The 17,026-nt window shown below is 34.8% G+C and overlaps 2 protein-coding genes across 16 annotated transcripts in view; one reads left to right on the forward strand and one right to left on the reverse strand.

Annotated features, from left to right (window-relative positions):
* The window catches only part of PsGEF (Protostome-specific GEF), a 65,766-nt gene extending 62,718 nt beyond the window's left edge, over positions 1–3,048 (forward strand). For all 11 annotated transcript variants that reach the window (XM_064435969.1, XM_053744716.2, XM_053744715.1 and 8 more), the window contains one exon: positions 839–3,048. In XM_064435969.1, the coding sequence (XP_064292039.1) occupies positions 839–916 (78 nt within the window). In that variant the 3' untranslated portion in view covers positions 917–3,048. The remainder of the gene's footprint in view (positions 1–838) is intronic.
* Positions 3,049–4,739: 1,691 nt separating this feature from the next.
* pot (papillote) overlaps positions 4,740–17,026 on the reverse strand; it is an 84,511-nt gene continuing 72,224 nt past the window's right edge. For 3 of the 5 annotated variants that reach the window (XM_053744738.2, XM_053744736.2, XM_053744735.2), the window contains 15 exons: positions 16,794–16,931; positions 15,770–15,912; positions 14,020–14,219; positions 13,332–13,499; positions 12,620–12,782; positions 11,603–11,735; positions 10,502–10,612; positions 9,745–9,854; positions 9,200–9,474; positions 8,123–8,361; positions 7,258–7,482; positions 6,485–6,633; positions 5,638–5,769; positions 5,213–5,343; positions 4,740–4,859 (listed from right to left, as the gene is read on the reverse strand). In XM_053744738.2, coding sequence (XP_053600713.1) covers positions 4,786–4,859; positions 5,213–5,343; positions 5,638–5,769; positions 6,485–6,633; positions 7,258–7,482; positions 8,123–8,361; positions 9,200–9,474; positions 9,745–9,854; positions 10,502–10,612; positions 11,603–11,735; positions 12,620–12,782; positions 13,332–13,499; positions 14,020–14,219; positions 15,770–15,912; positions 16,794–16,931 — 2,391 coding nt within the window. In that variant the 3' untranslated portion in view covers positions 4,740–4,785. The remainder of the gene's footprint in view (positions 4,860–5,212; positions 5,344–5,637; positions 5,770–6,484; positions 6,634–7,257; positions 7,483–8,122; positions 8,362–9,199; positions 9,475–9,744; positions 9,855–10,501; positions 10,613–11,602; positions 11,736–12,619; positions 12,783–13,331; positions 13,500–14,019; positions 14,220–15,769; positions 15,913–16,793; positions 16,932–17,026) is intronic. The other 2 variants (XM_053744739.2, XM_053744740.2) reach the window with 2 other exon arrangements.

Genomic DNA, 17,026 nt, shown 5'->3' on the forward strand with positions numbered 1-17,026 from the left:
TAGGGATGATGTAACTGGTAATTAAAGCGCAACATTTTAAATTCATGAATGATTGATAGTCTCAATAAATGATAAAAAAAAACTTAATGGCGAACTTAAATCTTTTCGAGTTCTTTTTAATATTTAACTTACTTATAAGGTAGAAATTGGAAATTGAGTGAAATGAATAAAAACTGTAGTTCATTAAGATGAGTAGTGAGATTTGTGTGAAAAGATGATAGTCATTGTATTGGCCAATCAAATTGCCTTTTTTAATTCTGATATTTTAGGATTAATACAAGTCATTGTTGAATATAGTCAATCTTAAAACATTTTTAGTGATATATTTCATGTTTTTGATGAAATAAATACATTGCTTGTGTCTTAAGTCCGTCTTGCTATTGGTAATATTGTTATTCAACTTATAATTTGACTAAACACTTGTCAATTGTTCTTTAACTTAATTAAAATTAAGATCAATGTTTAAATCCAGCTTTCGAAGTTATGCTATATTTGTTTTCGTTGGTTGTTGAACTAATCTGTCCATTTTGATTGGAACGAAATGTTCTTGAAAATATATTTTTACCAAAAATTCATTATGCTTTTCATTCTTCATCCTGCTGCCGCTCACCCTACGTTGTTTTTTTTTTTGACACCTTTGTTTATTTGTCGCTAAGATTCTGCTCTATTATGATTTAGTAATTCGAAATTTTTATTCCTTTTAGTAAGACCTTCACGAGAAGTTGACATTTAGCGCTCACAAATATAATGCTTCGCTGAATTAGTGTCTGAAAGATACTAAAAGGCATAAGTGGCATTTTTATTTCATTAAATGGTTATTTATTTAATGTTCTTACAGGAGAAACAATTCGAGAAAAGGTTCTGGAAACAGGTTACCAGACGTCGACAATCTTTAGGCTCCATAAGTCAAATCTAATGGACATGGGAATACAAAAAACAGTAACAAAGTGTTCACAGCTTACATATACTAAATGTACGTAGTGGTAGAACTAGAATATGAACTGTAAACATTTTATGTAGTCAGTAAGAATGCCTACAACATGAAGCGTAGTCATAGCATATCTATATCACACCTTGTGGGCGGAAGAAGGTTAATGGGCTATAGTTTGTCAAACATAGCTTCGTCTCTGTGACCTCTGTCTTTGTTACTCACATTCCGTATGTATCGATTCATTCTGCTGTCACAGGGATCAAGATATATTTTACACGCTATAATTACACGGCTAAGTAAAGGCACAGTCCCGTTGCTCTATTGTGTTCCGTTGTTTTGACGTCAAAACGGAGGACGATGGAGCGACGCAGCCACGCCCAAACTTCCGACGAAGGAACTTGTATAGGAACTGAGGGAAGAAAAGCCACTTTTTGACATCATGTCATACAACGATCTCTCGAAAGTATACTCATTATTATTATGATCAGCAAAGTTTGATACAACGCTGTCTTTAGAAAATATTAGTAAAAATTGTAAAAACAGTAACCTGGTGAACTATCATAGAAAAGGATGCCAAATAATGTCGAGAGGATAAAATGCCAAATAACACACGAAAGGGACCTGTCAACTATACTTCATATCGTAGTTAGCACCAATAATATGGTGAATATAGATTATTAATTTCACTTTTTTCATTAATTATTAATTAATTCATAATTAATCATTAATTGATTATTAATTAATTATTGATTAATTATTATGTTAATTAATTATTTTAACCTGTATATAGTTAGGTACAAAAAGAGCGGTATAAAGTTTATCTATCTAGATGTACAGTAAATAAATACGTACTAGATTTAAAGGAATGTATTTTTACTGCGCCTTGGTGATATTTTAGCTAAATGTGCTAATGTCGTATAGAATGTACAAATTGTTTTTCAAATATAGTTAAATGTTATTGTAAAATAATGTTCTTGTCGATAATTTTTTACGTCCAAACTCTTTTTGAAACGTTTGCTTTGCGCACACGATACTTAAAATCTTTACAATGTTATGGTTAAACCTCGAAGTGCGGCTATACCAACAGACCGGTTGCACCTAGGCTAATCTACATTTTAAACCTAGGTTTAGCTGAAGTACTTATGATAAATGTTAAATTTATACGAAGCTAGGCTAGCTATCTTCTAGCCGAATATAAGCACGAAACACCTAAGAGTAACCACGAAATTGACCGAAATGAAGACAGACTGCAACTAGCCGAAATGATAAAGCTAAACCTACGTCTGGCTGGCTAAACTTAGGTTGTGCCGCACTTCGGGTAAGTATGCCCGCCAGGGTCCATAAATATGTTCTTTTATATAATTTATAACATCATGTCAACTTTATGGTATGCAATAAATGATTGAGTATTGAGTATTGAGTATTGAGTATTGAGTATTGAGTATTAACCGTAACATTATTATATGCAGATATTGGAGCTATGAAGTTTACATTCTTATCTTGGAAGCTGGCAGTAGACTTAGTTTAAGTAATTTTTTTGACGTCAATAAGTGATGTATATCATCCTAAATTGAATAAAGAATTTTTAATTTGAATTTGACATTAACGTAACTTGACGTTCTTGGTTAACGAAATATTTCGATGGCACCCGGATCTAATTATGAAAAAATCAAGCGCTACAGTGTTGGTCAGTCGAAACTACTATAGTTTTTACTATTCATAGCGATCTATAAACAAAAAAAAAAAATATTTTTCCCTATTTTGATTATTTTGTAAGAAGCGTTTGTTCAATAGATTTTTTGCTGACTTATGGATTGTTCAGGCGTGGTAAACCTTAATTGTGGTGTCAACACATTGATCTCATTGCTCCATATCATCAATATTTAAAAAAAGTATTGTGTATGCCGAGTTATATATGCTTAAAAATATAAGTCGCACAATTTTGATGAATCTTTGGCTAAGTAGTAAAAAATATATAGAAATGATTAGTTTATTTTAATACTAGTGATTGTAATAGTGCTTTATTAAGTTTAGATTTATATTGTACACTTATTGGCAAAATATAATTTTGATTTCTAGTTGTATGGTAAGTAAATCAAATCTAAATAGATTGAGAACGAATTTATTAATTTTTAATTAATATTTTAACCTTTCCTCATTATTTGTTATTATCTTCATGATTTCGAATGTTCCAAAATAAACTTCTTAAATTTCTTAATATTTTCATTTCATGATAAATTTAGAAATTAAACAAAATGCAATGATTAAGGTACGTATATTGATCAAAAATACCAAAATACATAATCAATGTATTTCAATACAAATTTTACATTATAATTATTATGAAATTGGAATCGTTTTAATTCATATTATAATCTTCATATAGCACCACTAGATTGTGTCCACAATAATTATTTCAGGTTCATGACAAAATATTTAAACAGAAGTTAAAATAAAAGATTACTAACATTTTTATAGTTCGCGTATGAAAAAAAAAATTTAAATAACAATATTTCCTTAACAAAATATACGTTTGTCGATGGCTATTTTTTAAAAACATAATATTTCTGTTATTTTCACGACAGTGGGTCTCAAAATAAGTTTATTAAAATGAATATTGTTTCCAAATAAAAAACTATACATCACATTACCAATGTTAGTTGAGCAGACACTTTCCCATCCCCCCGTACCCTTCTCACATAGCAATCAAGGCAAGAATTATTTCATTAAAATATGTAATATATAACAAAATATACTCGTCTTGCCTCGGCTGCTAGGTGTACATTCATTTAGATATAATAATTAGTATATACAAAATTATGTTTAGTGAAGCTCTATATCTAAATTCGTTAGACTTATTACTAGATATCAATAGTAAATAAACACACAGTAAAACTAATCGTAAACAAACCTTTTTTGATCGCCATTGCATTATTTAAGTACATTTCTTTAAGGTACGTAAGTATTACTCACAAGAAAAGCAATAATGACTATATTAAATTCAATTAAAATAAATTTATTTGTATTTTATATTTCATTCATTATATCATTAAAATTAATGCGGCATTTAAATTTACTATTAAGCAAAATATAATTGATCGAGTTAAATAGCATATTTTTTAAAACTAATTCAATATTAAATTGAAACTTGAGAAAATATTGAATTTTCATATATTTAATATTGCATTAATAATTCATTAAAAACATATAAGTACCGAAATATCAAAGCATTTATTTTTTATTTTGGCACAATGTTAGTTCATCTTATCTATTTAATTTATATTAATTAGTAAAACTATTATTATAATAATGGTGTTCAACATATTATATTTTAATAATACTTGCATATAATTTATTATAGAAAACCTAAAGTGTCATTACTTTGAAATATGATACGAATAATATCAATAGTACAATTTTATTGGTAAATATATGATTATTAAATTGATTACAACGTATTATTGAAATTAATATTCAATCATACATTCATTCACATAAAATAATGATTTCATATTGTCATAATAAGGCAGTGATAATATCACAAAGTTACTTATTATATATTTGAGCTAAATGACAATTTTCTCCATTTTTTTCTAACAATAATTGAGTGACAATTCATCAATATTCGTGATTTATTAATTGAAACCAATTCTGAGCTTGTTCTATTTATTTGCAAGCCAGCTAAACTATCGTATTAGAATGAAATGTGTCATTTTATTCCAACAGGATCTTCACATTTTGTTGGTCTGTTGGTATCGAATGTTCGGTCCGTAAAATTGTATATTCATTTCGTGTATTTTTTTTATCGTATATAGGTATTTTTATGTGATGATTACATCACACAAAAAAATATTTTAATCGCGCCACTCCTTTGTTGCTTGGAATGTTCTTACTTCTGATGACGTGAATGTCGTCAAGCCTTGAGGACCTGAAAATCATAATACAAATGATATAACAAGAATAATACAACTATTCGGAAATGCATTTTAAAATCATAGATTTTTAATTAAACGCTTAAAAGTTATATTATAATTTATTAATTAAAAAAATAATTCGTCTAAGCAAAGCATAGTATCAAGTACTCTACAACGTAAGATAATACATTCTTAAAACGAGCGTTTTTTTTTTCTAGTAAAACACTAACAATATCCAAAAAACATTCACGTCAAATTTTATGTTATATATTGATAGTAATTATTTCTGAAAAAGGTGCAAACTACTGGCTAAAGAAAGTAGAAAGAGAGTTAAAGAAATAATACTATATTGTAAATGTTATTATACCTCTCACTCGTCGTCCGGGCGTGGGAGTGACGTCACCTTCGGGCGCGGTCCACTGTTCCACCACCTCCGTGGCCGAGCGCGCTAGGGAGGGCTGACTGATGGAGCGGTGGAGCGAATCTCGTGACCACGGCCTTATCAGTAATACAAATCGCTGATTTCGTGTACGATTATATTAGGTGTCTGCTTCTTATTTTCGAATTTCATGTCATAAATCTAACTGGTCCAATCAAGGAGGCTTTGAAGGATTGTAGCTTTGACAGATGATGAATACTTTAAAAAGTTGTGAAAACAAACTTGGATGGACGTTAAATACTTCAACATTCACTTTATATGCCTTTTAGAAAATCTTATATCCGGGAAATTAACTTAGACACGAGGCGAAGCCACGGGCAAAAGCTAGTGGAAAAATAAAATAGAAATCTCACTGGTGCTGATGGAATGGATGTTCAGAGTCGCTTTCGTCGTCGTAATATCGCCCGAGTTGAGTTCCAGCGGACACTTCCGAATGCGTGTCCGCTTGTTCGCGTGCGTAGTCCACCATCATCTCGGACATCGATCTGTTATTATATCAATATACATTTATATACATTAATATACATATATATTATTGTTAAAAAACTTAGTAAGATATAATATATAATAATATATAAATATATATGGACAATGTATATATATATATATATATATATATATATATATATATATATATATATATATATATATATATATATATATATATATATATATATATATGGACAATGTGATGAATGCAGTGAAAGAAATGTGAAATACAAAAATATGAATTTTCATATATTTAATATTGCATAATAATTCATTAAAAACATATAAGTACCGAAATATCAAAGCATTTATTTTTTTATTTTGGCACAATGTTAGTTCATCTTATCTATTTAATTTATATTAATTGGTAAAACTATTATTATAATAATGGTGTTCAACATATTATATTTTAATAATACTTGCATATAATTTATTATATAAAACCTAAAGTGTCATTACTTTGAAATATGATACGAATAATACCAATAGTACAATTTTATTGGTAAAAATATGATTATTAAATTGATTGAATTTTCACTGAAGTTTATCACCACTTTGAGTTGCTGCAGCACACTCCGGCTTATTCCTTAGTTATAAGTTTATTTTAATACAGTGATACCATATACGTATATAATTGTGAGCATGTGTGTGTTTAAGTTAAATTAAGTTACTATATAAAGCATTATTCTATAAGGAAACTCCCATTGTTACCTCATGTCAACATGGTCGCTCCTGTAAGAAGACCTGCGCGAGCGCTGCGGGTCCCTCAGAGAAGTGGCGTCACTGTCATACTCATAGAGTGTCGGTAACGAACTGCGGCGAGAGCGGGAATCCCATTCGCTCTTCTTGCGGTAACGGTTCTGAAACAAATAGGTTTTATTTTTAATTTTAATATCATTTAATAATTTATTAAATCAATAATAATTAATAATTTATTAAATTAATATTAATTGCCAATTGATTACATTAATATTATTTAATAATTAATTACATTAATATTATTTATTAATTAATTACATTAATATAATTTAATAATTAATTATAATAATTAGCCTTCTGTTACTGAGCTTAGATCAAGTTTCGATTGAAACAAATCCTATATGATACCTCTGAGCTCCGTGTGCCTTTTGGCAAATGCCTCCTCCAACTGTATCCACTGGTCTCTGTCTAAAGCCACTTTTGTCCAGTTAGATAATTACTTACATAAATATTAATTTATAATTAATTGCATTAATTAATTTTAATTTGATTTTCATAACATATATTATTAAGTATTATCATCCAACATAACAAAGCATATCCTTCAAATTCTATATACGACTTAGGATGATAAACATCACAATTTACTTAAAATTTATACTTAAAACTAAATCTACTGCCGACTTCCAAAGCGCATGTGAAGAAGAAGCGCCGCAACCAACTTCACCGGAATCTTTTGTCCAAAGACGTCAAGTAACAAAATGCGGACCTTAAACTATAATCACCTTGGGCCTATCCGGAGGTGGAGCTAATATCCTGATGATGACCTCCCATTTATGAGGAGAATACAGCGGCGCAAACCGATGGTCGTGGGCCACGCGAGTGAACTCATCCCTCGTACTGGACCGGGCGAGTTCTCGCCTGAGAGTACTCTCGTGGGTGATGAGCTCCCGCCAGCGGAGACGCTCCTCGCGTGTCAAACGCATGGAACGTTCGGTTTCCAGAAGCACCTAGATATAAAAAGTGTTTTAATATTCAAATTAGAGAAATCATGTGATTAGATGATTGATGGTAGAGTGAGAAAGAGTTTTTTTTCAACAAAAATTTCATTCTTGACGCTAACTTTTATCGTCGTCAGAAAAGTGCAATGTGGATCGGTGAAACTAAATAAAAGCTTATAAAAATATAAATAAAACCTTGAGCAATGACTTGAGCAAAATAAGTGGCAAGTACAGTCCACCGTATGTCTAGTTGCCCTGCATGGATCTTTATGCCGCGGTGATAGAAATTCACAATTGGTTTGGGTAACTGGATATGCTGTGTGACTGTACAAGACAAATCGAATATCTTTTTTCAACAAGTTTCTTTGTTACAACATTGAACAGCTGAACCGATTTTGAAACATGGCTAAAAACACTCGGGATAAAATTATTTATGACACAAAAAAAAACTAAACGAAAGTCGGTTCTTCCATTTGGGAGCTACGGCGCCACAGACAGATACACGTTAAACTTATAACACCCCTCATTGTGCGTCGAGGTTAAAAAATAGTCTAGAAATTCAAGATTATTTTCTTCCCTGAATATCATGATTACGATGAGCAACTCTGACATTGACAGAAGAATTAGTGGAGTTATAATTTAAATTTACCTCATCTTGCGCTTCTGTCTTCAAAACCCTAGTCAAAACGCTCCAATTTGGTGGCACTGGCGGAGCTGGCGTGGGTTCAGGTACATCTTCGTCATCCTCCTCCCTGTAGAGGGGGTTGCGGGCGGGGGGAAGTTCTGGCAGTAAGGGGAGGTTTGCCGGGGAGGTCGGAGGTTGGTACACGTGGCCGTGACTGGTTTGTTTGATCAGCTCGGGGGAGAAGAGATCTGGACCGCCTTTTCCTGAATGAAAATTACATTTGTTTGTTTTGTTTTTAAAACTGAAAAAGATATGAAGTGTCATCAAAGACTAAAAGAGAAAAATGACTTATCAACAGCCTCAAATACCAAAAGGCATGAAACGATTGATAAAACAGGAACACATGAATCAAGTTTAAAGTTCATAATTCCTGTTTATTTATTGGCACGTTACGAATTAGTTATTGAGACGATATCGCAGCACATTGCTGAATGCTTCTTTGATAGAATCTGGAACTCCTACTATCTCCTACAGACCTCTGTGTTAATAGTTTATCAGGCCAAACTGCGGCGTCGGCGGAGACTTGTAAACATATTTATCCCTCCAGGAACCCTCTCTATCTTCGACGAGAGCGTCATCCCAGAAGCACTATCACTGACAATGTATGATTTTCGATCGTAACATCAAACTGCAACGGTAACAGTATCACTTGGTGGTCTGTGATCGGTTATGGCGAGTTACCAATATACTTCTGCTTCATCTCCCATCTGAAGTAATCCCATTGAACCTGCGGTAACATTATTCCTAATGGTGACGTTAAACTACGGCGGAGGTGGCGGCAATTGGTAGTCTATGACCAGATGTTTATGGCGACTTACCAATATACTTCTACGTTATCTTTTAAGCACTCTAACATCAGAGAAATTCTTCCATTGGACCTGCGGTATATTCATTGCTGACGGTGAAACTACGGCGGAGGCATTTGGTAGTGTTTCTATCACCTGAGCATTATCCCGGTTTCTTCCTCAGCCATTGAAGGTCGGAGCCCAAGGTCCGCTATGGCATTTGGTAGTCTATGACCAGATGTTTATGGCGACTTACCAATATACTTCTGAGGCGGCAGCGACATCGGGACCCTCTCCATCTTCGGCGTCAGCGTCATCCCTGAAGCACTGCTAATGTCTGAGAAATTCTCCCATTGGGCCTCCGGCAAAGTGTGATTCCGGATCGTGACGTCAAACTGCGGTGGCGGCGGCGGCACTTGCTTGTACTCTGTGACTAGACGCTTGTGGCGTTCGATGTCTTCGATTGTCTTCTTCTCAGTGATCGTACGGAGGAATACGTCGTCGACTAAGTGCGATGTGATTTCTGGTTTCCTAAAAGAATAATATTAACTTGAAATAGACAAAGCTGCAGCACGTGGTTTGTGGTTCCGTCCTAGAATAGGATCACTCCTTATCCTCCTGTGGATGTTGTGCGAGACGACTAAGGGACACAGCCTAGGCAGCTAATAGGCAATAATAGTATTACCAAGGAGGGTTGACGTCAGACAGGCGGTCGGTTTTAAAATAGTACACTATACTATGTACCATACGTTTTATTTTCCTAAGTTGAATGAATAATTAGGAACTAGAAATCGAAGTTACCTGGCCGGCATGATGGGTGTCTCCGGTATGGGCTCCAAACTCTCCATCAGCACTTCTTGTTCCTCCATCTCCAAACGCTCGCGCATTACGGGTGGGGGAGGAGGGGGCTTCTGTGGTTTAAACATTAACATTATTATCATCAATACATATAATAAAATTGAAGAAAGTTCAAATTTGTACATTGGAATTTTTTTTTAATTCTTCATGGAATACACTTAGTTACTGATATAGATGACGAAAATATAGTTTTGGAAATTTTTGTCTGTCTGTCTGTCTGTCTGAACGCGCATCACTCGAAATCTACTGGACCGATTTGCTTGAAATTTGAATGACGATACATGCAGCGGGAAACAGGAAATTGAACTAAAGATGAGAAAAAATTCGAATTTAAATCATATATATGTTTACCAGTCTTACAGAGTAGGTACGCGATAAAAAAAATACTGAGATTTTGCTATGCAATTCACGCGGGCAAGCAGGTAGGCAAGAGCTAGTGTTTTTAATATATTAATGTGACAGTCTGATATAATGTTTTAAATTCTAATGCGACAAGTCTGTCTACGAGTATATGCCCCAAATTTTCGCCAACTCAATCGATAACTAATAGATACACAGATACACACGTTGAACTTATAACACCACTCTTTTTGCGTCGGGGGTTAAAAAGACACATTCACGTGAAATCCAATGGACCAATCACAGTGCAAGGTGAATTTGGTGCTGTTAAAAACAATCAATGATTTTGTTAATCACTTACCTTGATATGGAACATTCTGGCGTGCGATCCGTCAGTCACTTCAGTTACCGAATGGGTGTCGGTCATCTCTGTGTTGAGGGAGACGATAGACCGCGGTCGCCGCGACCATTCCTGGTTAGTGGTTGTTAGATGTGTTGTTAGAACAAACGAAATGAACTTGTTGAATGATTCTGAATTTACCAAATTGCACAAGTTATGAATGTGATGTTAATCATTCGTTTTATTTGAGGTAGAGGTGCCTAACAAAGTACAGTGTAAACTCCACTAATAAAACGAGATATTGATGAAATACATTACATTAAAATAAAGTTAGTTCAAAAATAACCTGGACCATTGCAATTGCAAAAATGGTTTCGCCTAAAAGCAGCAAATCAAATTTTTTTAATAATGGCAACTTCTAAAACGGCGTGATATGCCCATAAAAGTTTTTTTTTTTTGTTGATCTATACATTAGCACGCTACTAAAGTGATTAGAATGTCGATGACAAAATTGTTAATTGGTGCCGTGTCTGTGAACTTTTGAACAATTGTGCAAAAATTATTGTGAGACATAAAATTGTGTGTTATTATTTTTTTTTTAAAAACAGGTGGATTAATAAAATGTGCGGAAATTATAATAGTTATTGTCAAACAAAAAATTGTATTCAAATGTTTTGGTGAGAGCACTTCTTGAATTTAACTTTAATTTTATTTGTACCAGAGCGTGTATTAAGCACCTAATATATGTATGACTGCACTCAACAGTGTATGTGCACTAGGTTCTTACAAGGTGGGAGTTAAATAATTGTATATCAAGTGGATTATATACCAATTTGTTTATATCTGTAAGTATACCAGTTTGTGTATATGTATACCAGTTTATATCTACTACTAGCCTGTAATGTATATGATTGTATACCAATTTATTTATATCTGTATGTATATATACCAGTTTATGTATGTGTATATGTATATATCAGTTTATATCTGTAACTTCCAAACTATAAATGTTTATTGTCATTCAAACTGATGTATGATCAGTTTTCTTAGCGCTCTGTTTACAGTTTTGGTACAATATGATGAACCCTGTCGGGTATTTGGAAAAGCTGCCACAATGTATACCTGTTTGAGGGGCGGGCGCGGCGGCCTCTCCGGCGGCTGCAGCTGCGCCGCGCGCGCCGGCAGCGGCAGCGCCGCCGGCGACACCGTGCGCACCGACTCCTCGCGGAGGTGCTCCTCCGTCATCAGCGTTTGTCTACATTCCGTGTTATCCAATTAGTTGCCGATAGAATTCAAGGAAAACCTAAGTCTATCAGAGTTTTATAACAAATTATAAAGAAATGTCTATGTTCACGTTAAGGTTGAGAATAACATGGCATGGCATGGGAATCCGTTTCCGAAATTCTATATATAAAGAATATATATATATATATATATATATATATATATATATATATATATATATATATATATATATATATATATATATATATATATATATATATATATATATATATATATATATATATATATATATATATATATATATATATATATAAAGTTGTTAAAGGATAAAGAAAAAGCTTTTTTGGAAAGTAACCGGATAAACCCATATTACCCCCAGTAAAATGTCTAACCTACTCTTAATAATATAGTGTGTATATTTCTTACTCTTACACGAAAAATCTACTGGACGGATTGTTATGAAATTTTGTACTCGGGTAGAATAACACATAGGGTACATTTTATCCCGAAATTCCCACGGGAGCGAAGCCCCGGGGCGCAGCTATATCTATAACGGATTTTAAGGTCCGTTCGGCACACGGGTGGCCATGCACAGCCTTAGGGATTTAAAATGGTCAATGATGTCAATTTTGACGACCTCGGTGGCGCAGTGGTAAGATTCTTGCCACTGAACCGAGAGGTCCCGGGTTCGATCCCCGGTCGGGTCATGATGGAAAATGATCATTTTCTGATTGGCCCGGGTCTTGGATGTTTATCTTGTATTTGTTATAAAATATAGTATCGTTGAGTTAGTACCACATAACACAAGTCTCGAACTTACTTTGGGGCTAGCTCGATCTCTATGTGATTTGTCCTAATATATTTATTTATTTATAGATGATGATGCTGACGTACCTCATGCTTCCAGCATCAGTCTCCGTGGCAGTTATAGTCGATGGCGGCGACGGTGGCACGGGGGGTCGTTGCACCCGCACTCTGACGTCAAACGCGGGCGGAATCACTGCGCCTGCGACCATTCGTCCGTTAGACGCGCTCGTCTCGTGCGCTTCGCCGTAACCTGTTAGTTGTTATTGGTTAGCTGGTTATTATTTTATGCTCTACACTGTCCGCGAACGATTCGCTGAATTTTGCCGGATTCGGTATACATTGCTGGTTTTTTTTTTTTTATTAAGGTAAATAAAAGCACTCGTACGAACTACACAATGTTCACGCGTTCGCGTCGGCATATCTGTCCGAGTTCGGCGATCGTGTGGAGCCTAATTAGATTAGTTATTTGACTGTAGTACAAAAAATACAATTAATTAAAATTTCATATTTCAAAACTCGTCTGGAATCTTTGGAATACTAACTAAACGTTAAATTTAACAGTTGTTAAAATATTAATAAATAGAGAAATAAATTTTAAGTGTCAAGTATTTCATACAAGTTCGTCAGTTATTTAATGTCAGTTGTTGTATTATTTTAGAAGTAAATTTTAGAAATTAAGCGGAATTAGGTAATTTTATATTTATTAATTTTTATTCATGTTTGTTGCCTTTTAAAAACCTCCACGGGAATATATGGAGTGGTCCTATTATAGGGCGGAAGCACGCGCCACAATACATACCTTCGCTATGGTAAGACTCCTCCATCATGAAGGCCTGGTTCGTGTGCGCCACATGCTCGGCCTCGCTCGGCGTCTCCGAGGGGTAGTCGGACGGGATCGTGTCCGAAGCGACGCTGGCGCTCTCGGCCGTCAGCGGGTAAACTGGATGCGCTCGGGGGATCTTCACTTCTGTCAATTTTACATAAATAAATAAATAAATAAATATATTCGGATATATCACACAGATTGAGCTAGCCCCAAAGTAAGTTCGAGACTTGTGTTATGGGATACTAACTCAACGATACTATATTTTTATAATAAATACATATATAGATAAACATCCAAGACCCGGGTCAATCAGAAAAATATCATTTTCCATCACGACTCGACCGGGGATCGAACCCGGGACCTCTCGGTTCAGTGGCATGAACTTTACCGACGTCGTCATATATATTCATTTATAAGGGCGCCAAAAAACCCCTGACTTTTAATATTAATTTCGCAATTTCGCTACAACTTTTGAACGTCTGAACCTATAAATAAACCGCGCATCCAAATCGGTTCATCGGTTGATGATACTGACAGACAAACTAAGCGGTCAAAACTTATAACACCCCTCTTTTTGCATGGGGGGGGGGGTTAAAAGACGCATGAATTAAGAGGACGAATTTGTTTGCTTACATCCAAGATGCACTGAAGTGAACATTACCTTGAATACTTTCCCTACTGATGATGGAAGCTGAGGAGTCATCGATCAGCCTCCTCGGCGGAGGCAGGGCGCGTCTCCTCAAACACAAGTACGATACCCCGAGCCCGAGTAGAAGAAGAGTGAGAAAGAGAATCGCGCAGATGATCATCAAGATATGTGTCCCGGCCAGAGGCGCGGGCAGTGGGATGGGTTCTGGTTTGCTGTAAAGTTTAAAAATCATTAAGTAACTTCATATATCATTATCGTAGACTTTATGGCGTCCACTGTTGAAGAAGTGGCTTTCTTTATGTATGGATGGAGCTACGACCATGATGTGCATGAGATGTACAAATAAATAAAATAAATAAATATATTGGGACAAATCACACAGATTGACCTAGCCCCAAAGTAAGTTCGGGACTTGTGTTATGGGATCATAACTCAACGATACTATATTTTATAACAAATACATATATAGATAAATATCCAATACCCGGGCAATCAGAAAAAGATCATTTTGTATGTGTATATATGTATGTAAGTTTGTAACGCGATACCTATCGAACCTTTGGTCTGATTGTGATGAAATTTAAAAGGTATGTAGGATATGTCAATATAATTTTTAAGTTCGTGCGGCATCAAAATCGATTGAGCCGTTTTTGAAGTATCCACAAATTTTGTAAAAACTCATCAAAATTGATTATGTTCGCGAGGTCTTAAGTTCACGGTAAACAACTGGTCTGTCTGTCTGTTCCACTTTCACGGCTACACCGCTGGATCGATTATGATGAAATTTGGTATGCATATTAAAGACCTCCGTTCAAACAGGCTTCTTTTTTGACGTGACAACGTCTTAAATTAGGTTGCGGCTGGGAGTCACTTATGAAAAAGTGTAACGCCCGGTAACGTTACGATGAGTCACCGAACGAGAGAGAGGCCCGCCGAATGCCTTGCGTCTCTCTCCCACTCAACTATGATCGGTCTGCCGCGCGCGCAGGAATTAGTTAAGTTTAAGTTTACATGTACAATGTTTTAGTAAACAAAATATATTTCTATAGTTAAAATTTGTGCAATTCTTATTTTCATTCAATTCCTTGTTCCTATTGTGCAATTTAATTATATTCATATCAATAAATATTCTACCGAGAAAAAGACGTTGTCACGTAAAATCTTCGCCCGTAAAACCGACTTTACAGGCAACCATTTTTTTTAAGAATATACCCAACAAAGACCTGTATGAAACTCATATCTGTTCCACATTCGCAGGGAAACCCACGCAAAAGGCTAAAAAGCTAGTGAAAATTAAATCTTAGAGATTCGGCTCTGATTTTGCAACTAGAAATGAGTATTGTTGTATATGAGCTACCAAGTTTACGACAATTATTCACGAAATACCTAAATTACAAAATGTCTTTATGTTGTTACCTATTGGGACAAGGAGTGGTCCTATACTAGGGCGGGGCCACACGCTAGGCTAGTCTTTCTTTTTATTATCGAGTGTGTTATAACACTAGTGTTAAACATTATTCAAGTAACTTAAAGGTTACTTTTACGACCATTTGCAACCATCTCGAGGCATTAAATCGCAAACACACTAGTGATTTAAATACTCAAATCACTGTTTTCTTCTTCACCGACAACATTGGAGTCTTATGAAAACTGTTGTTATACAAGTTTTATTGATATAAACTCATGTGGCACGAGTAGGATTCGATCTATCACAGGTCTTACCCAACTACTAAACAACCTAAAGTTAGTGATAAATACTCACGCAGCCAAGAATGGGTTGAAGACAGGTTGGGGCACAATGGGTGGCGGGTAGCGACAGACAATGGTGATGACCTCGTCTCCATCCATCTCCAACCCTGGATGGAACCTCACCACTATGTTGTTGGTAAACACGCGCAGTGGATCCTGTGGAATTGACAGCACAATTGTTTTGAAAGAGGACAGTTTTTAATTAATTTCTTTTGTTTATTTTTGGAACATAAATAACTTGTATTAAAGGTATAATTTATTTTATACGACACCCGCTCTGAAAGAATAATATTCTATGTTTAAAGTATGTCTCATGTCTCATGTAAGTGGCTATGTGTCTTTATGAGAATAAAGTTCTTTCAACATAAAGTTAGATGTTAAAAAATACGTAATTGAAATTGAACAAAAAACCGGATGGGAAATTTTAATGAAATTTCATTATTCCCTTGGGAATGATATAAATTATAACCTGGCGATAATAAACAATAACTCAATTGCTAAAAATCAATCAAAGGCTAAAAACAAACTAGCTTTTAGCCACTGTTCTCAACAAAGACAAAAAACCTTATAGTGTAAGATAATCTTAAACCATAGTCACTAGACTAGAATCCCATTATTAGTTGGATAGCAGACTTTTTCGAAAATATTGCTTGCACGCTTAGCTTAGCTAGTGGGCAAACGAAAATACGTGTTGCTTGGTTGGTAAACTAACACCGCATACAACCGCAACCTTAAAGAACACCGATCTTTAACAAACTTTTTAACCTGACGCAAAAAGAGGGGTGTTATAAGTTTAACGTGTCCGACCGACAAATTTTGAACGGCTGAACCGATTTTCGTTTAGTTTTTTTTTGTGTCATAGACAATGTTATCCCGAGTTCTTAGCCATGTTTCATGAAAATCGGTTCAGCCGTTCAAAATTTGTAGCGAAATGAATATTGAAAGTCTATCTATTCGTGAACAGAGGGAAATTTATTTCATATATTGGTAGGAAGAAATGATTGATTGATTTCTTAAATCAACTTGATCTTACGTACCTGTTTGGTTCCGCATCCCTTTAGAGGCAGTTCCAGTTTGTAAGCCGTCGCTCCCTTGCCCACAACTTGACACGCGGAATGCCTATCGAAATCTGCGTACGCGATGCCATAGAATTTCTCGTTGAACTTCATGTCCACCTGGAGTTTAAATACGAACAATATTTCTATTAGTTTTGTTTTAATTTTCTATAAGAGGTCTAGTAGTTAGGTTAAGACCTGTGATAGAAATAACC

This window comes from Plodia interpunctella, chromosome 5, assembly GCF_027563975.2.
Source record: "Plodia interpunctella isolate USDA-ARS_2022_Savannah chromosome 5, ilPloInte3.2, whole genome shotgun sequence".
In the NCBI taxonomy this organism is placed as follows: Eukaryota; Metazoa; Arthropoda; class Insecta; order Lepidoptera; family Pyralidae; genus Plodia; species Plodia interpunctella.